The sequence below is a fragment of the Chaetodon trifascialis genome, chromosome 23 (genome assembly GCF_039877785.1).
Source record: "Chaetodon trifascialis isolate fChaTrf1 chromosome 23, fChaTrf1.hap1, whole genome shotgun sequence".
Classification (NCBI taxonomy): Eukaryota; Metazoa; Chordata; class Actinopteri; order Chaetodontiformes; family Chaetodontidae; genus Chaetodon; species Chaetodon trifascialis.
The window spans coordinates 3419554-3439866 of record NC_092078.1 but is presented as its reverse complement, the minus strand read 5'-3'; the positions used below and the strand labels follow the sequence as shown (position 1 = coordinate 3439866).

The 20313-nt window shown below is 43.9% G+C and overlaps 1 protein-coding gene across 1 annotated transcript in view; it reads left to right on the top strand.

The window, feature by feature from the left end:
* col4a5 (collagen, type IV, alpha 5 (Alport syndrome)) overlaps positions 1-20313 on the top strand; it is a 41815-nt gene that overhangs the window by 18261 nt on the left and 3241 nt on the right. The window contains exons 2-45 of the mRNA XM_070992692.1: positions 1414-1470; positions 1772-1861; positions 2128-2172; positions 2552-2596; positions 2692-2754; positions 3102-3155; positions 3246-3272; positions 3589-3669; positions 4374-4436; positions 4536-4571; positions 4676-4717; positions 4888-4980; positions 5621-5674; positions 5822-5878; positions 6068-6112; positions 6225-6278; positions 6362-6403; positions 6924-7017; positions 7527-7814; positions 8033-8122; positions 8226-8296; positions 8526-8717; positions 8794-8962; positions 9224-9316; positions 9429-9533; positions 9672-9769; positions 10165-10315; positions 10471-10584; positions 11867-12034; positions 12367-12456; positions 12807-12953; positions 13094-13192; positions 13293-13382; positions 13715-13854; positions 13945-14071; positions 14299-14478; positions 14631-14681; positions 14779-14964; positions 18736-18869; positions 19034-19106; positions 19227-19298; positions 19526-19654; positions 19837-19935; positions 20066-20278. Of these exons, the coding sequence (XP_070848793.1) occupies positions 1414-1470; positions 1772-1861; positions 2128-2172; positions 2552-2596; positions 2692-2754; positions 3102-3155; positions 3246-3272; positions 3589-3669; positions 4374-4436; positions 4536-4571; positions 4676-4717; positions 4888-4980; positions 5621-5674; positions 5822-5878; positions 6068-6112; positions 6225-6278; positions 6362-6403; positions 6924-7017; positions 7527-7814; positions 8033-8122; positions 8226-8296; positions 8526-8717; positions 8794-8962; positions 9224-9316; positions 9429-9533; positions 9672-9769; positions 10165-10315; positions 10471-10584; positions 11867-12034; positions 12367-12456; positions 12807-12953; positions 13094-13192; positions 13293-13382; positions 13715-13854; positions 13945-14071; positions 14299-14478; positions 14631-14681; positions 14779-14964; positions 18736-18869; positions 19034-19106; positions 19227-19298; positions 19526-19654; positions 19837-19935; positions 20066-20278 (4411 nt within the window). The remainder of the gene's footprint in view (positions 1-1413; positions 1471-1771; positions 1862-2127; positions 2173-2551; positions 2597-2691; positions 2755-3101; positions 3156-3245; positions 3273-3588; positions 3670-4373; positions 4437-4535; positions 4572-4675; positions 4718-4887; positions 4981-5620; positions 5675-5821; positions 5879-6067; positions 6113-6224; positions 6279-6361; positions 6404-6923; positions 7018-7526; positions 7815-8032; positions 8123-8225; positions 8297-8525; positions 8718-8793; positions 8963-9223; positions 9317-9428; positions 9534-9671; positions 9770-10164; positions 10316-10470; positions 10585-11866; positions 12035-12366; positions 12457-12806; positions 12954-13093; positions 13193-13292; positions 13383-13714; positions 13855-13944; positions 14072-14298; positions 14479-14630; positions 14682-14778; positions 14965-18735; positions 18870-19033; positions 19107-19226; positions 19299-19525; positions 19655-19836; positions 19936-20065; positions 20279-20313) is intronic.

Here is a 20313-nt window from a genome sequence, read left to right as displayed (position 1 = left end):
CACACACACACACACACACACACACACAGACACACACACAGACACACACACAGAGGAATGCCACGAACATCATGTATACATACGCACATGCATGTGCACTCTGGCTGAAGGTGGTTACAGACAGCTTACTTTGCACAACACAAAAACAGAGTAAAACAGCAAAAAAAGAAATCTATTACATTACGTTACATTACATCAGATCCTCACACTTGAGGGCCCGAAACCAGCAAATATTTAACATTTCTGCGCAATTATTGTCATTAACCGATTAGCAAAATGATTGTTGATGAATTTTGATGGACTCATCGATCAGTGGAATGATTGTTTCAGCCGTAAAGATGTAAAATCAGTGGCCTTTGCTGGATTTTTCCATGGAGTAATGTGTTGCTATTTGTACTTCAGTTAAGAGTTTGAGTGCTCACTGGTTGTTTCAAACTCTGTTTTGGGAGTCGGGAAGCGAGTCGGGATGCTTTCAGATAAATAACCTCCCTCCGATCTCCTTGCTGTGGGAATCTCGCTTTTTATTGACGCTTTGATTGCACCACTCTGGGTTTCGGACCGTTGGTGGACCCTCTGAAGCCTTTGGGATCATCTAAGAGGCATTTTGCAGCTCTGACTGATCAGAGAACCGGTCCATTAATCCTCACTGAGAGTTAGTCAGAGCGCTACTGTCTGCGCCGCCCTGTAAGACAGTTGCACGGTGAAAAGCAGCAGCACAAACGTGGACACACAAAAGGTTTTGCAGACACAGAAGAATGCTGACTCGTCTGCCCGGCGGTCCTCTCTCGTGCGCTCTCTGCCTCTCCATCTTTCTCACAACCTGCCTGCCTGGCATGCGTGCAGTCGATGCCCGTCTGGCATTCGCTGTGTCAACAATCATGGGAAAAGTTCATCAACAGCTTGGCACTCCTGTTCCCATCCCTCCCTACCTCCCTCACTACTCGGCCTAACCCTCGTCTCTGCAGCTGTCTCACTCTGAGGAGGACGTCCTGTTAGAAAACGAGGATTTCAGGGTTTGTTTTATTTTCAGGAAAGGCTTTTCACTCAGGGCTAGCTTGGTGTTTTGCTCCTCGCTGACCTTGCACCTGTCGTCACGTCACCAAACGGGCCTTTCTCCTTCTCTGTGGGAAGACGTGCAGCCTGTAGCATGTGCAGCGGTGCAGTGATGGAGCCCTCTAGTGGTGAAATGATGTGTTTGTTTTCACTAATGGATAGTGTTAAAGAATATTCACCAGCAAAGCAGGTGCAAGCAAAAACAGGCAAACAGACATTTTCACCTCAAAATATCCACAAGGTTATTTTCAACAGCTGTCTCGTCTGTGTTTTTGTTGTCAAACTTGGCCACGAGAGTCTTTTCTCCATGACGTTTTGTCAACAAACGTCCTCATCTCTCTGTTTCTTGTCGCCCGACAGGCTTGCCACGGATGTGTGGGATCCAAATGTGACTGCAGCGGAGTTAAAGGAGCAAAGGTTGGCAAAACGACACATAACCCACACGTGCACGATGTCCAATAATTCTCACAAACTCTTAACTTTGATACTTGAAAAAAAACAAGTGTTTATTAAGTAATTGTCAGCAATGATGACGCCTCCTTTGAAAACAAAAAACATGATTCTCCTTGAAGGAAGGAACTCCACGTATATTATGGAGGTGTTTTTGTCCCCCTAACCGGATGGTCTCACGAGGTCCAGCCTGAAACATCACTGTGCTGCCGCCTTGCTGTATATTATAATTAAGCTAAAATAATAAGTGCTGTGTGGCTGTGTGCAGGGTGAACGGGGTTTCCCAGGTCTGACTGGACAGCCAGGAGTCCCAGGATTCCCCGGACCTGAGGGCCCGATCGGATCCAGAGGAGAGAAGGTGGGTTGTGGTTCTGGTGTTGTTGTTAAGTGTTTCTTTACATTTTCAGTGTCAATCCCAAAACATTACTTCTGTCTTAACTTTCCCTTTTAAAAGCTACAGCAGCAGCAAGATTCTGAATCAAATCTGGTCACGTTTGATCAGAGAATAAGTGAATAAAACTGAGAATCAGACCAACAGAGCGATCTTCTAGCCTCGTTTTAAAGGACACAATTTGGTCCAATACTGTGAATCTAATCCGGCTGTATGTCTGTTCTTCCTCTCAGGGTAGCGATGGACCTCAAGGACCATCTGGTCCAAAAGGAATACGAGTAAGTAGATCGATTTTACTTAATTTATTTGCTGTTTCTTCATAAACAACATGCTTCACATTAGAGGAAAGAAATCGCTGCCTGAGCAGATTTTCATTCATTTATTGAATAATTCTTCTCACTTCAAACAGGCCTAGTTAAAAAAAGAGGTTAATTTCAGTTCTCCCTGTTGATTCATGGGGTGAACTGTTCGAAGGTGTCTTATCCTGAAGGATTTCAGGTTGTAATACCACCTTCGACCAGCAGGTGTCCACATTTCACCTTATCTCCAGCAGAGTTAGTGAGGTTGTGAAGAAACTACAAGCTGAACCTTCAGTGTTTGATCTTCTGCAGCTTTTACACTTTAAATGACTGATTTTTATCACTTTCCTCTTAACAGGGGCCTCCCGGATTGCCAGGATTTCCAGGAACACCAGGACTTCCAGTGAGTTTTCCCATTACTGCCTAATCTCAGGCTACTTTGCCAAAAAAACAGGTAGCATGTGTGATGTAACTTCCTGTGTACTTCCTGTTTTGAAGGGTATCCCCGGGCAGGACGGACCTCCGGGCCCAAGAGGAGTGCCTGGTTGCAACGGCACAAAGGTATCTGATGAAAAGTGTTTCCTCACATTAAAAAAAGGCCTTTTGGAACAAAAACCCTCAAAATAAAGATGCTTTAATGTATTTTTAAAGGATTATACTTACAATAATCTTACATGAAATCTTATTTACACCATTTTATGAATACCTTTATATTTGGTCATCTTTTTGCCCAGAAGTTCTTATATTTGCCAGATTTTATCATCAGAAATCACTGAAAAAGCCTCTTTAATGTCATAAAATAACCTTTCATGGGCTACAACAAATAAATCTTAAATCAAAGTCCACTCAGTAGCTTTTTCTGGAGCATTTTTTGTCAACCTCGTGTATTAAATGTATCTCCTCTCCAGGGTGAGAGAGGTTTTCCAGGAAGTTCAGGAATCATCGGACAGCAAGGACGACCGGTGAGTTCGCTGCTCACTGTGAGGCTCTTTAACACACTGTAATTAATGTTATCCATTAACGCTCACTTGTCTCTTTTTTCTCCTTTCTAGGGTCCACCTGGTCTGCCAGGACCAAAGGTGAGTGCATCAGATGTCAGTTGTCACAAATCAGATGTCATACAAACACAGCACAGATAAAAGTAAAAAAAATACAAATAAAATTTTAATTAAGAAGCTTAAAAGCTAAATTAATGTTAGAAATGTGTGTGACTTCAAACCTTTCCTCTAATATAAAACTGTGTGGTTGGATTTGTTGTGCTTTTGCCACAAGGTGGTGCTGTTAGAGATCTGCAGTGAAACAGAAATACTAAACCTCAGACAGACGGCAGGTGCCTCTTCGCCTCTTGTGCGCTCGGGCCGCTGATGTTCTGGTTGTGTTTTTCCTCCTCTACAGGGAGACCCAGGTGACGTGATCTCCACCAATCGTTTTGGAGAGAAAGGAGCAGTGGGGTTGCCTGGTTTGCCAGGAGTTCCTGTGAGTGTTTGTGCCTTTTCACCTCACACAACTTTGACCTCTTACAGCTGAAAAAAGCTGAATTTGGGGGGAAATGTGCGCAACAGAATTTGATGGAATTAGTAAAAGTCATGACTGTGATGCTTTCAGTGTCCAAAAAGAGGATTATTCCAAACTTAAAGCCATGTGAAACAAATGCATGAAAACTGTGTTGATAGACTGACACACATTCTCTAAATTTGACTTTTTATATCCTGAAATATTACAAATACATACAGAAATGCATAATGACTTATATCACAACACCTTGAGCCTTCAAAGAATGACAAATTTTGCAATACCTAATTGCTAATTCTGAGTTGACATTATTATGTATACATACATTATTATGTCACTCAACAGATATGTGGTCCAACTCAAATATACACAGAAAAGCTTCATGAACATTGGCCATGTATATGAATTATTAAAGATACCTTTAAACTATAACTGGGCCAACTAAAGCCCACCTTCGTCTTTTAGAGCACACGTGATTCATGGAATTTAAATGAATTCATATCTTCTTATTCAAACATTTTAAAAGATAATATGACAAACTGAATTTTGTAGAAATGCTCAAACACCCATAATAATACTCTCCCAAAACAAAATATAGGTAAATGAAAAAACATCTGAAGGTGTGTTTGAAAGACTTTCAAAGTTTCCTGTGTGTGTTTATGTCACAGGGCAGTCCCGGATCCCCCGGTCAGCAAGGTCCTCTCGGCCCTCCAGGACCCAGAGGCTACGAGGTAAAGAAGCCTGCAGCAGAACGAAGGAGGAACATTTGAACAGTTCAAGTTGTTGAAATGCACAGTAGTCTAATGATATTGTTTTCTGATGTCTTCCAGGGTCGTCCAGGTCCTCCCGGTCTTCCTGGACCAAAGGTGAGTTCAAACATTGTTGTCCAGTTGACAGTTAAGTGTTCTGAAAGTGCGAGCTTGTTGTCAGCTTATTAAATGACACAATGGTTCCCTCTTTCCTCCAACAGGGAAACATGGGATTGAACTTCCAAGGACCCAAAGGAGAGAAGGTATTTACCGTGTTACCTGTGAAAACGTTTGATTGTCATCCTCAGCTGCTACTGAGAAGCTTAAGGCTTAAGAACAAGAGTAACCTCACTTCTTCATGCTGCTGCCTCTCTGCCCGTCCTTTTCTACACTCCGCTCTGAACCCTCGCTCTCCTCTGCTGTGTGAACACAGGGCGAACCAGGTTTGCCAGGACCTCCTGGACCTCCAGGACAAGTTGGAGAACAGAAGAGACCACCTGAGACGGAGATTCAGAGAGGAGACAAGGTGATACTACCAAGCTAGCACTGAGAGCGACACAAAGCTCGGGTTACTTCCAACTTTGGTTCAGTTGTTTCTGCCGAAGTTCAAGACTTTTCCAGTGAAGCTGCAGCACAGATCGTTGGGATCTAATCTGACAGGTGACAACAAGAAAGGCAAAGTTAAATAGCTGTACGGTGATGTTGACATCAAGTAGGATCAGGATAGACTAGTGCTTCTTGAGTCAACTGAACCTTGAATTTGATCCTTTTCGAGAACAGGACAGTATTATAGTATTAATGTAAAAATTCATTTGGATGGGAAGAGTGGATGCTTCCATTTGCACGATCAAATGAAGTATAAAAACGAGGAATCAAACAAAGTGTTCGAATGGTATCAGTATGACCCTCAGGGTGCCAGTATTGGCACATGAGGTATGATGTGTATGAATAGACAATAATCCATGTCAGGCCCTTAAGGAGGAAATTTCAAAATGGAATGCAGTGTATGAACTGCTGGATGCTGCAACTTTCACTTCGGCCACTTGATGGCAGCAGAATACCCTGTAGCCGTGCCTCCATACAGTCATTCACAGAAGTCTTCGACGCATCAGTCAAATTGTTTGGTTGAAGCTTTGATTTTTTTCTTTTGTGTGTTTTCTTTGCAGGGTGACCCAGGACTTCCAGGCCCCCGAGGTGATCCAGGCTATCCAGGACCTCCTGTAAGTATGCGCTCCCATCTGTAAACATCATAATGTATAAAATACAAAGCGCTCCACATCACTGAAAGTTCATTAGTGACGTACTGTACAGAAAAAACCTGTACTCAACATTTCATGTTGCTAATGTTTGTTTTGTTGACACTGTAGGGTCCCTCAGGTGGCCAGAAAGGAGAAAAGGGAGAACCAGGAGAAGCAGGCAAACGAGTAAGTGCAGTTCACACATAAACAGATGGACAAAGGTATCTTAACAGTAACCACAAATCTTAACACTCATCCTCACTCTCCAAACATATCCTCACTTTTAAGGTCTAAACTTAAAGTGGTCCTTATAAAGACAGAGAGAGAGACACGACCATTTCACCTCTTCCTGATCACCTTCTTTTTCATTCACAGGGCAAACCAGGCAAAGACGGCGACCCTGGTTCTCCAGGCTTCCCCGTGAGTTTGCCAACAAAGTAGACTATTCATAATGCGTAATGATTCACTGGGAGAATTATACCAAAATCTGTTTACATATCTGATTCCCTTTTTTTCCCTTGTTCATTATCAGGGAGTCAAAGGAGAACCAGGCCTCCCAGGTCCTCCAGGCAGGGATGGAGAGAGAGTAGGTTTTGTCTTCTAAAACTAAGTTCATGTGATAATGCCATCGATTGTTTTAATAACTTTGCCCTGCCTCTCTGGTTTTAGGGATTAAAAGGGGACCGTGGATTCCCAGGCCCACCAGGAGCGGTGTGTATTCTGCATGTTTCTTACTTGACAAAATACTGGCAGCTCCACAGATGTTAGGAACCATGAAGCAAAAGTCAATGAATAGATAAATAAATTATGTAATTAATTGATTGATAAAAACCCTATGTAAAAGCAGAAGTGGCTAACTAAGTGCATTACATTGTTCTGACCACTGGGTGGGGACATTTGCTTCTAAATATATGTATATATACTTAAAGCCTTTCAAGCACTACTAGCACCTCCTTTGGTGTCTAATAATAAAGCAAACTTAAATTAAACATCAAGCCAAAAAGGAGGAAAAAATAAGATGAGAGTGCACGACATGCTACTGACCACTAGATGGTGCCATTTCCCTCTGTCTCACTTTATTCCTATATATCAAAGTGATTAATATTGTGTATTAATAATCGTTATTGTTACTTTTTTACATTTTCTTTCTTAATAAAAATGTCAAACAGATTTACACTCTTTGAGCCAGTGAGTGCGATCCTTCTGAATTTTATTTCGACTGTCCCACAAGGTGATTGGCACACAGGCAGGAAGTCGGGTTGGTCCAAAAGGTGAGCCCGGGTACCCTGGATCACCTGGACTAAAAGGAGACAGAGGACCACCAGGTAAACACAAATGCACTCACACACACACAAAACTCTCAGATATCTGCAATCAGGTTGTTTTTTGAACATGTATAACTTTTTAATTTTTCTGTGACCTTTCTGTTTGGTTTTGATTTTTGTTGAATCAATTTTACAGTCAAAACGTAAATAATCTGCAGCTATTCTGAGAACTGATTAAATGATAAGTCATCTTTTAAGCGATAATAACAGGGGAGCACACCTTTGTTTCAGCTTCACAGTTTTGACAATTTGCAGATTTTTTTGGCTTACATGACAGTGAGGGGAATTTCTTTGACTTTGGGACGGCTGTTCGGACAAAACAAGCAATTAAATGCTATGAGCTTGGTTTCAAGGAAATCATTTACTGACATTTTATAGATCTAATGATTAATTGAGATGAATGGCAAACTACTCAAGCTATTCATAGCTGTTAGCTGCAGCCCTAAATAAGTGAGCTGAATGAACGTGTTTTAGTTGGTTTTTGAATTTTCCCCTCCTGTCTTCTTCAGGTTTATCAGGACCTCCAGGAGCACCAGGAATTCCTGCTATCGGTGGTGGTGGAGTGCCTGGATCACCGGGCTTCCCAGGAGACAGAGGTCAGAAGGGAGAGCCCGGCGATCCAGGGCTGTCTTTGCCTGGTCCCCCAGGACGTACAGGGAATCCTGGTGCACAGGGTCAACCAGGACTGCCTGGACCTCCAGGCTTTTCCACAGCAGGACAAAACTGCATCGCTGGAGAGCCTGGGCGGCCCGGTGTGCAGGGAGAGAGGGGTTACCCAGGAGAGACAGGCCAGAAAGGTAAAAGATGCTGGTGTTCATCCAAAAATGTCCAAGCAACAAGGCAACTAACCATTATTGTGTATACGATGACAAATACACAGCATGACAGGGAGGCTGTGAAAACACTAAAGAAATAAGTAAAGTACATATGTTTATCTTTAAAAAAAAGATGGCCGCCCTGTGTGTGCACCACCACGCAGAAAACACTGACCCCAGTGGTCCTGTTGCTGTTTCAGGTGAAAAGGGTGACACCTGTGTGAATTGCTTTGGCGGTACCAGTGCCATCCCAGGACCCCCAGGACCTCCAGGACAGCCCGGATTCCCCGGTAACACCTCTTAACAGTTGTCATTCACTGCAAACCTGTAGTATACAGGACATTACTGGATCATTATTACTGCATTTGTAATTCCTTTCATCTCCTCCATCAGGATCTCCCGGCACTCCGGGTATCAAAGGAGATAGAGGATTTCCAGGAACACCTGGTGGCGTTGGACCCGCTGTGAGTCCTGTAGCCATGACTTAGAGATTGTAATCTTGGGATTTGGGCTCTAATTTGAGCAATTTGGGTGATGTCTTGCTTATCTATGTGTTTCTATACCTTGATTGTAATGAAATACACAGAGTCAGAGTTGGAATGAAAACACAAAAGTCAGAAAACAAAATAAATGAAAGCACGCACATCAAATAATCTAGTACTGAAAACATTTTCTCCTTCCTCTCCTTTCCAGGGTCTCCCTGGTCCTCAAGGTGCTCCAGGATTCCCCGGAGAGAAGGGAGATCCAGGCGATGCCATCCCAGTGAGCGGCGTAAGGGGGGAGAAGGGTGACACCGGCTTCCCTGGGCCACCTGGCCTGCCCGGTCTGGATGGCCGACCTGGTCGTGATGGTCAGCCTGGACCTCCTGGACCCAAAGGAGCTCCTGTAGGTGGCTCCACTCAGTCTGTCCATAATTTCAATTGATCCATGATCCATTTCATGACAAGTATGTGTTCAACAGGGCTCACTGCAAGTGAAAGGAGAGCGAGGGCCCTCCGGTGAGCCAGGTGCTCCAGGTATTCCGGGAGACAGGGGTCCTCCAGGGTCCCCTGGCTTCGGACCTCAGGGACCTCCAGGAGAGAAAGGTGTCCAGGGTGTCTCAGGAAGACCTGGAAGCCCTGGCGCGCCCGGTAAGAAGACAATTTAAACATTATTTTTTGATCCAAATAAAACCCTTCCTTATAATATTTCTGATTCAACCTGTGGTAGAGCTGAAAAAAATGAAGAGATGAATCGTGTCCCCTGGAACTGATGCGAGAAATGTTGCAAACTTGTCAGTGTATCACTTCGTACTTTGACAGCTCTCACAGGTCCACATACTTGTGTTCCACTAAGTACCGGTTGTACATTTACCTTTTGTCTTCTCACTGTAACCATCTCTCTCCATGCAGGTGCTAAAGGAGAACCAGGTCTGTCGGTGGCCGAGAAAGGCTTACCAGGACCCAGAGGACAGGATGGCGAACCAGGACTGCCTGGTCAACCAGGTACACAAATATCACTTTGCAGTAAAGGACTTTTTTCATGCAGAGCACACCAAGGTGAAAATGATTCTGTGGTCTGACTGGGTTTTTTCATTTTGCAATTTTCTGTTGTCAGGTAGCCCAGGTCAGCCTGGACAGAATGGTTTCCCTGGTTCACCAGGACCAAAGGGAGAACCTGGACTCCCAGGTATTGGACTCCCAGGACCCCCAGGAGCTAAAGGTAAACACACTCCTCTCAAATTCTTCCTTCTAACCTGTCTGCCTTTGCAGCTATCTCTTCCTGTCCTCTTGCTCCTCCCTCCTAGACCTTCACATCCTCTTCTCAGAACATCTTATGCCTCTTCTTCACCCCCCACAGGATTCCCAGGTATCCCCGGCCAGCCAGGAGCTCCTGCAGGACCAGGCAGACCAGGAGTAGACGGACTCCCTGGCCAGCCTGGATTGCCTGGACCCAAGGTGGGTAGATATATTAATGGATGTATGGATGGATGGATCCATGGAAAGTTTAGTAGACACTTTAACCTGAGACTGAGTTCTTCTGGTCTATATGATAACAACCACTGAATCTGTAAAAGATACAAGAGAATTTTCAGGGCTTGTGTCTTCTAAAGATATATGAAGCAATTTGTTTATGATGCCTGTGGAGATGCGTAACCAAGGTCCTCTTGTTACACCGTAGAACTTTTTAGAGACCATAGAGTTTTATCAAAATTTTGGATTCAATTCACAGCCCCATGTTCTTGTTATGGATTAATATCTATCACCTAGTACCTCGCATACTGTACTGTACATCAAGTGGCTGCCTTCTTGACTGACCCAAATTAACCGTTTTACCGCCTTTTGTGTGACAGGGTGAACCTGGCTTTGGCCTTCCTGGCCCCCCAGGTTTACCAGGAGCACCTGGAGCTAAAGGATTCCCAGGACCAAAAGGAGATCCTGGTTTCCCCGGCAGCCCTGGATCACCTGGACGATCTGGATTTGATGGCCCTTCAGGACCTAAAGGTATTCTACACTTCTGTTGGGGATGTGATGTTTATTTTTTTATTATTTGTGTGAGTGTGATGAAGCACAGAGGTGAAAGGGATTTGAATTTACTATTGTATGTAAGATATGTGAGAATTTAAAGCTAAAGAAAGTTCTCATCTGTCTCTGTCCAGGTGATCCTGGTATACCCGGTATACCTGGAGCTCGTGGCCCACCTGGATCCCCCATCACCGGCTCACTGGGGCAACCTGGCGCACCTGGATCGCCTGGCCCAATGGGTCCACCAGGTGAGATAAATAAGGCCATACTTTCTTGTGTAGCTTACCTCAGAATTGAAAAATCTATCAAACCTATTGTTGTGTTGGCAGCACTGCTGTTGCTTGACACATCAGATTTAGAGAAAACATGTTAGTAAAAGAACAGTGAGATTTGTCTGTGCCACTGATTTTCATTTTCTAAAATACTTATGCATTTTTTTACATGTTCTTGAAATATGTTTATTTGTTAGTCACCAAGACTGTGCATGACCACCCATTTGTCCATGTTTTTGTGCCTGATTGAAGAGCACAGTCACCATTTTGGTTGGTGATGAAGGGGTGTGTGCACATTGAATGAGGGTTACCACAGTACTGGATGGCAGTCGTACCTTGATCTGGGGGAACTTTTCCTCACACCTTGTTTCTGCCTTGAGTCCCGCTTCTTGCTTCTTTTGTTTTCAAGATGCCACCAAAAATGTTTCTCACCCTTTCTTGCCTGCGTCACCATCCTCCATACTTTGTTCCATATTACAGAGCAACATCACTCAAGGCTCTTTCTTCGTGAGCGCACCAGTTGTAAACTAACCTCAAAGAGTTTTCAGTTCACCGGTATTTGCCTCAGCCTCTACCCTCACCATGGCGCCTCAACACTTTAACCTCACGCCGCTCTTCCATCGAATGTACACAAAAACCACAAACTAACCCACATTCAGTAAAATAATCAAATACTCTGAGTGTGCATCGGACTGCTGGACATGTCCAGTGTTCCTGACGACACTGTGACACCTAGCTTTTCTGTGAGAGCCACAGTGTATATTCAGAGTGTTTGAAAATCCGCTTCATCGAGATGTTTTAATGCATTTAATGCATTATACTCTGTTCTCCATATCTGATCTTCGGCTTAATTCAACACTTCGCCCTCTGCGCTTTGAAACACGCCCCTCCCTTACCTGCGACCCTCTGATGCCAAGGCGAGAAAGGTATTATAACCCAACACTAGTGCTGGTTGATGGCCATTTCATGGTGACACATACAGTATAACTCAGTGGAGGTTTATGTTATTCTTTCACATACACAGAAAAGGTAGCATTTGGGATATTAAGACTTTGTTTTGTGTGGATAGTTTTTGTTTGGTTTTTAATGATTTGTCTACTACAAGCACATAATTACTTCCATCTTGTCTGTGTTACACATGTGTCTTACATCTGATTTTGTTATGAACTCATCACCAGGGGAATAAGGCCCAGAGGAGTTTAGAGTTTAGCTGTATTTCCTGTATCTAAACAGTTAAATCTTAACATCATCATTACAGGATTCCCAGGCTCAAACGGAGAAAAGGGAGACCCCGGTCCTCCAGGTCTAGACATCCCGGGCTTGCCTGGAGACAGAGGAAGTCCTGGTTTCCCAGGCTCCCCAGGACCAGCTGGAACCCCAGGACCTCCTGGAGGACCTGGACGGGATGGTGTGCCTGGACAACAGGGTAAAATATAACTCTGACATCATTAATATCTGTTCATGATGTAGTGTAAGTGTAAATACTACAGACTGTTAATGATGTGGCCGGCTCATTGATTATTGTGTGCTCTTTTATAAGCCGAACAAATTTTTTTTTATTGGTTTCAAAACACTGGAAAACTGGAATAACACAGTTTTATACTGGTGTTCTTTGAACGCATCATTTGAACGACTGCTTAACTTACTGTCTGACTGTTCATAAAAGTATATGACCATCTCCTTATAGCTGTGTCAATTCTTTGTTAATTTTCTGCTCTAACGTCTCTCCACTCCTCTCTAATGTCTGTCTGGCTGCAGGTCAGAAAGGAGACATGGGTCCCATGGGACCCCCAGGACCCTCTGGAGGACCAGGGGGCCCAGGAGGGCCTGGTGGTCCTGGAGCTAAAGGTACTCACAGCAAGCACACTCCATACCTCGCTTATAACTCTTGCATACAGACATCACACACTCTGTGCCAGTTATGATCTGCATTAATGTATGTTAAAGAAATTTATGCTAACATGAGTTTTACTGAAGTTTTAAGATTTGCAAACACGGGTTTAGAATTTCAAAGCCATAAGAAGACACATATTAAACAAACTCAACGGCAGTTTTACTGGCAGAAAGTGCAGCTCAGAGAGACCACAGCAATGAGCAGTGACACCAAATACATCACAAAAACGAGAGAAGTCGGGCAGACAGAATAAAGAAAGAAAGGCCTTTGCTAATACTTTGCCTTACTATCTTCTCCTTTCCAGGTGAACCTGGATTCCCAGGCAGAGATGGCGCCCCTGGCTCTGCCGGTCTTAAAGGAGACAGAGGTGACCCTGGTGTTCAGGGACCTCCAGGACCCAGCCTGCCACCATCAGTCACAAAGGGAGCCAAAGGAGATCCTGGACTACCAGGTACAGTTGAAAACACCTTCACTGCTTGCACTGAAAGATCGATGACACAGTAACTCATTAGCATATTAAATTGCTACTCACCGTATTATTAAATACACATTACATTTGTGTGTGTGTGTCTGTGTGTCTGTGTTCCACAGGTGCACCAGGTTTTCCAGGTCAGAAAGGCATTCCTGGTCTCTCTGGTGACCCTGGACTGCCAGGATCAGATGGACGCCCTGGAGTGCCCGGACCACCAGGCATGCGTTTACTTCCTAACACATACACACGCATGCATACATAAATGCACATCTGTTCACACAAATAAATTTCTAATGTCCTGTTTCCATTGTTCTGCAGGTCCTAAGGGAGATCCTGGCATCCCAGGAAGTCCAGGTGGACCTGGAGCACCAGGACTCAAAGGCACCATGGGAGAAATGGGATTTCCAGGTGGGTTCGAAACTCTTAAGTCTTTGTTTTCCAGTTGGTTCTTGGTGACTTCCTAAAATTTCTTCCAAAATAATGATGAAATAGTTACATTTTCAGGCAATTATTTGAATTGCGCTTGAGATTCTGGTTTTATTTTCTATCTTGTAGCCAAGCATACAAATAATTACCGTTAATGATAAACAACATAACACATGTAACTCACTAATGGACCAAACATGATAACATCAGTCTTGATGGTGGTTATTATGCGTCTGTCAGTCGACATAAGCGACTAAAACAGCACCTGATTTCTTTGTCATGAGTGTTGATGTCACACTTTGATCATGTCACAGGACCATCAGGTCAGAAGGGTCTACCAGGTCAGTCAGGTAGACCTGGATCCCCAGGACAGCCAGGAGGACCTGGTTTCCCTGGAGCCAAAGGTGAACCAGGCTCTGCTGGAGTTGGACCACCCGGATCAGCCGGACCTAAGGTACAGGATACAACCTGACCTTACCAACCTCAGAACAACTTTAAAGTGAAAATTTGGGTTTACACCTCATTTTATTTATATCTCTTATAGGGTGAACCAGGCCAGCCAGGGTTCCCAGGAAGTCCAGGACTTAAAGGAACTCCAGGATCACCCGGTCTTCCAGGATTACCAGGAGGTCCAGGTGCCAAAGGCGACCCCGGTCTCCCTGGATTCCAAGGTAAATCTGATGTTTAACTACAACATGTTCAGGAAAGACCCTGAACCCAGAAGTCATAAAAGCAGGTCACACAGGTGAAGCACATGTATGATGTTATGTACCTATATTATCAGACAGTTGATACCAAGATATGAACAGTGTTTTAGATGGTAACAAGAAGCTGCTAGCTAAAACAAAGCAGCATTAACTGATGCATTGTCCATCTTTTCTGTGTGCTCTCCTGTCAGGTTCTCCTGGTATTCCTGGTCCTAAGGGTCTTGACGGCGGACCTGGTGCCCCAGGTCTCTCTGGAGCTCCCGGTAGACCAGGAGAGCCTGGCCGACCAGGACCACCAGGGTTGCCAGGAGACAAAGGTCAGGCAGGTCGGGATGGGATCCCAGGTCCAGCTGGAATCAAAGGAGAGCCAGGTAAGTCACTGCTCAGCATGCCTGGAAGAAATTATTTTAATGTGTTTTTAAAATTGCTGACGTGTTTGGTAGATGTTGCTTGACTATCCATGTAGTATACTCAGTTTTGTTTAAATCTGATTCACTTCACTTCTGATTAATTTCTAATCCAGGGCTTCCTAGTTACGGTGGTCCCGGTTCACCTGGGCTTCCAGGGTTGCCAGGTGAGTAACCACCCAGTATATGAAACAGTTTTGTTCATCCTGATTATTGTCTCTGCACTGATACAACAATCTCTATTATCTCTCAATATGTGTTAAGGCACAAAGGGAGACCCAGGGCTTCCCGGTGCACCTGGCAGTCCTGGTTTCCCCGGTCCTAAAGGTGATGCTGGTTTCCCTGGCGCCCCTGGTCCTTCAGGCAGCAGCGGCCCTCCTGGGCCTCCAGGACTGGCTCTGCAGGGCCCCAAAGGACTCCAAGGACCCCCTGGACCACCTGGAAGAGCAGGTAAAGGACCTGGATTTAGTGTTAACCACACCTGTACTGCCACAATTTGCTGCCTGGTTTCCTGATCTTTTCAGATCATTTTCTGATAGACTCCATCAGACCTAGATTGAGTGATCATTTGCTTTACTCACCTACAGTAACAGGTGGGTGGGGTTTATTGTAAAGACATTCCAGCCCTAACCTTAACTTAGCAGTGTTATCCAAGTGATCCTAATGCAACAAATCCCATTTCATTAGAATGGGTTTGAAACAGTCCATGGTGGCTGCCTAGTAGGAAATCTAAGAAGAATGCAATATGCTTTGCACTGATGAATGACGGATATTGTGAACTAAGGTCATCCAGTTTGCCGAACCAGCAAGAACCAGACAGCAAGTGGCAGGAACAGCTTTTAAATGTGAATGCTTTCATGTCGGTTGATTTGCATGAGATGTTGTTGTACCAATCGCCACCAGTGGCCTAAGAGCCACGTCACTGTTTGAGCACCGCCTGTCCAGTCGTTGTCAAGAACACTAAGCACGGATGATAAAAGTCCCCCCCCCCCCAAGTCCCTTTTCACCAGGAGATGTCAGGAGTGCACCAATCACTGTTTGTCACTGGGGTTTGACCACACCCCCCAAAAATGAGCATGCGTTTTTACCACTTTGATGTCCGTTTCATCATCCAGTTTTTGTTTTCTTTTATCCACCGATCCATTTGTCCTCATGTCTCCTCACCCCCTTGCCCTCTTCTCCTGATCCCAGAATGGGAGAAGCTGTAATCTGTCATCTCTCCACAGCCCTGAAGGACTGTATATGTGTGTGTGCTTGTCTTCTCCATAAAACATGTTTCCATTGTTTGCTGTTGTGTTAGATCATTTAAAGAAATGTTGGTGTGAAACAGCTGAGCCTGGAACAAACTCTCAAACACATTTTAAAGATAGATTTTGTTTTTTGAATTTTAATGGGATTCAGCACCCAGTCACAGTTTTGTTAGTTGCAATGAAAAATCCCCTGAAAGCCTAGTTTCAAATCCCGAATCCTGTAGTCCACAGGAGACCTGCAAAAAGTGAGAGAGGTGTGAAACAACCAAAACTTTTCTTCACATGGGGCCACTATACTCAAAGTAGAGTATAACTGAAAAAACAGGTTTTCAGGGCCTTTAGTTTAACAGATACAGCTGGTCTAGGTATCAGATTTTTCTCCAAGCCCTCATGACATAACCATAAACAACAGAGTCTCATTGAGAGTGTTGGGGTTTGCATCCGGCTCTGCTGTTTTGAGTGTGTTTTGTCCCACCGGTCATTCATCTGCATGGACACTGTTTGTCCCGATATACACTTGCACATTGAGAGCAAGCCTAACACAGTGCTGGAAGGAGCTGACAACACTGACACACACCTCAGGACAATGCACAGGGTCTGATATGAGCAACCAGTGCAGTGGTTTTCAGTATTTACTGTACATATCATACAGGGTGCAGTAGGATGAATTTCTCTACCCTTCCTTCATCCATCAATTTATCTGAAAAATTCTGCCAATTGTTTTATAAATGTCAGCATTGACCACGCACCAGCGCTGTGTTAGGCTAGTAAAAAAAAACACTCAAGTGTTTTTCTGGGTGTCAAGGTGACAAAATGAAGCTATGACATTTTACCCCCTGTTTCCTGTGGCTTGGTCCCACCCACTATGGTGTGGCCCCGCCTCTTCACGCGATGAAACATGCATCCGGCTGTCGCAGGTCCCTCAGGTCAGATCGACAGCGTCCAGACTTCTTCTGCACGTTCTTATAGTACCACCGACTGACTTTAAGACCACTTTCTGATCTAGCGGGAACAAATTTCACCTGAAAACTGTTGGGAAATCACTACATTGTCTTATTTCTTACTCTTTATTTCTTCCTAATCACTCTCTTCTCTCACTGCCTTTGCACACTGATGGTAACATAATGCACCTTTAACAAGTAAGCACTGTTTTTTTTTTGTTTTTTGTTTTTTTTTTAAACCTGTTTCATGATAAATAAAATAGCTTAAAACTCACAGTAGTTTTCTGTCACTATTAGCATGTTATCTGGATCACATGTAGGCACCATCAACTACAAATCTAACGTGCAGAATGTGTTATGCATACATCATACAGTTTGTGCACACAAACACATCAAATAACTAACTCACCTGAAATGTTAAATCATTGTTTTTAGTTTGTCTCATACTGTAATTCAACTTCTGTTGGATTTTACTGAAATTTTGTTGTTCATGCACAAGCATAAAATATTTTGAAGACTTTTGTAATTTAATCATAGTTTAGGAACCAGCAGTATCTCCCAAATCCCTAAATTTCCTCCTGTGAGGCTGTATGTAGGCATACCATGTTAGTTTAACCTGTTAGCATGCTAACGTTTGCTAATTAGCACAAAGGTCCAGCTGAGGCTGATGAGAATATGATTAGTTTAGCAGGTCATGAATCAAATATTTTGAGTTTAGCCTCATTGGTCTCACATACAGGTAAATGAATATCACTTTAAAGTTTAACAGCGGCTTATTTTTAAGAATACTTACTGCTGCACAGAATCAGGTGTTATGCTAACATAGCAGCTCCTCACCATTAAATTAACATCAATCATCTAGTAGGTGGAACAAAATAATAGCAGTGTGCAGTGGACCTTTTGAAGAGAACTAATCTATTCAGGAACCTTTTTGGTTAAGACCACCAGGCTACTTAAAGATGAAATATCTCTGGTTAGTCTGGCTGTGTTTCTGTACTGATGCTTGCTTCTGTCTAAACCTCCTCTTCTTTTTGCCCTGTGCCGTCAACCTGGCTCTGCTTTCCCTGGAAATTGTGGAAACCCTAGGTCCTCCAGGTTAGACTCCAGTGGTTTGATGGTGTCGATACATGCTGTGTCACATGCTTTTAAATGGAATTTGTGGGGGAAATTAAGGGTGAAGTTTTAATGTGTCTGTTTACTCATTTACCATTTTCTTTACCCCAGGACAGGCTGGACACTCAGCACTGCTCACAGTCACATCACACATCCATACACATTCACAAAAACATATAAACATGTACTCCAGTTGTGTTAGTGTCATCCAAACTCTTCACCTTTGCATGAAGAGTTTCACTCTGGTGTAATGTGAATGTGTAAAGCTTCTTTAAGGTAAAGCTACTCTGTTGCAAACAAATGATCTCATTGGTGGATTTAAAGATCTGTGTTATTTATTAAAATAATGTCTTCTCAGTCATTTATATAATATTTGGGAATGAAATTCGTCTCATTTTGTCTTACAAAGAGCTCCATGAATGAATGGAAAGTGCTGATATCTGAGATATTCCTTTGCGTGTCATGGTATAATTATTTTAACATAGAGTATCATAAGTGCAGGTGGTTTGTACAGGCTGGACAAATATATATATGCAGATGACCTACTGCTGTATTTGTGTATTTTCATTATTGTTATTTGAGTCTGTTCTAGCTGCATTGTAACAAACAGGGTCTGGGTCAGTTCAGTTTCCATTCATGTGATGTGATGTCAAGTGATGCGAGAATTAGGTTTATTACATCTTTGTTAGTTATTAAGCAAAATTTGGACAAGATGTCAACCACTTAGATGGCAACTAAAGTTCTACAGAGTTCTTATGAACTCTCAAACAATATCTGGCTTTTTCGTTGATAAATGGGAACCAAAGCGATCCTGACCCTGGTGATAGTATAACAAGAAAAACTTTGTGTGAACAACCATATTGTGTTTTCTCCATCATTCTGTACCTGTTTTTGACTTTTGATGTCTGCCTGTGAAGGTCCACCTGGCCCAGTGGGTGTCCGTGGGCCCCCAGGAAGTGGTGGCGTTAAGGGAGAGAAGGGCATTCCCGGCGCTCCTGGCCAGCCGGGCTTCCCTGGACAGAAGGGAGAGTCTGGTGCTTCCGGATTCCCGGTAAGATAATTTTGTGAAATTTTCAAAATTTGGTCTGTTGGACTCAGAGGATGTGAGAGAAGTTAAGTTAAAGAATCCCTAAAATTTTTGTTGGAATGGTCAAAGGGATTAAATGTGATTGTCAGCTGAGATGTATTTACCTGTCTGGACCTCTTTTTTACAAGGGTCCCCCTGGTCTTCCTGGTGGTCCTGGTGTGAAAGGAGATATTGGTCTGCCTGGCGTCCCTGGATTCCCTGGTTAGTCCACAATGTTCTACAACATTTTCAGATTGTTCCAACAAACAAAAAAAGTATTTTGTTATTATGGGTTAATCATAAGCAAAGCCCAAAGATTTGTTTTGTTGGTATTTTTGCCAGGACCGAAGGGAGACTCAGGAATCCCCGGTGGAACTGGCCTTCCTGGAGATCCTGGAGATATCGGAGCCACTGGTGAGTGAACACATTTGTCTTTTCAGGTACAGTGAAGAGTGAGATGAGCTCCGTACAATCACGACACACTTAACCATAATATGCTGCAGCATCGTAAATTGAGAGTCTCATGTTTCTTATTGTGCTGACATCCTCTTGAATTCAACATAAAACATCGAGATTTGCTTTTAAAATTCATTTAAATTACTTCAAACTGATGAGTTCTCCTTATAACGTTTGACCTCTAGGCCCTCCTGGTGACCCCGGTGTACCTCCAGCTCCCATCGTAGTGAAGGGAGAACGAGGACCCCCTGGTCCTCAGGGACAGCCTGGTGGTCGTGGACCACCTGGTGGTCCTGGGCGTGAAGGACTTCCAGGTGAGTAAATGTGGACTCTTTAATGGGACCCAATGAGGGTCAGTTTCATGAGAATTCTGTGTCTCAAGTTGTAAATCAAACTACTTATGTCCATGTCTGACCTTTTAAATTTAAAGTAATTCCAGCATGAGATATGGTTTGCTCATCTAACAAAGAGGACATTCCTCTCTCCCTGCTCTCAGGTCAACCTGGTGAGCCAGGAGATTCTGGCCCAGAAGGTCCTCCTGGCTTCAGCGGCCCACCTGGCAGGAAGGGAGACAATGGACCCGCCGGTCAACCTGGTGAGTGAAACAGAGAGTTTGCTCGTGGTTGAAATTTTCCTCTTGCCGAAAGTCGGCCTAATAATTTGTAAAAGTAGAAGCAGAATACCTTCTCATTTTTAATATATGTATGCCTTTCTTCTGATCTTAGGACAACGTGGCTACCCTGGTCCCCCTGGTTCAGACGGTCCACAGGGTCCTCCTGGTCTACCGGGATCCGTGTCTGCAGCCCACGGCTTCCTCATCACCCGACACAGCCAGGGTCAGGATGTGCCCTTCTGTCCCGAGGGAACTAACCTCATCTATGATGGCTACTCCCTGCTGTATGTGCAGGGCAATGAGAGGGCACACGGACAGGACCTCGGTATGATGGATGATGTTTTAGCTACAATCTTATTT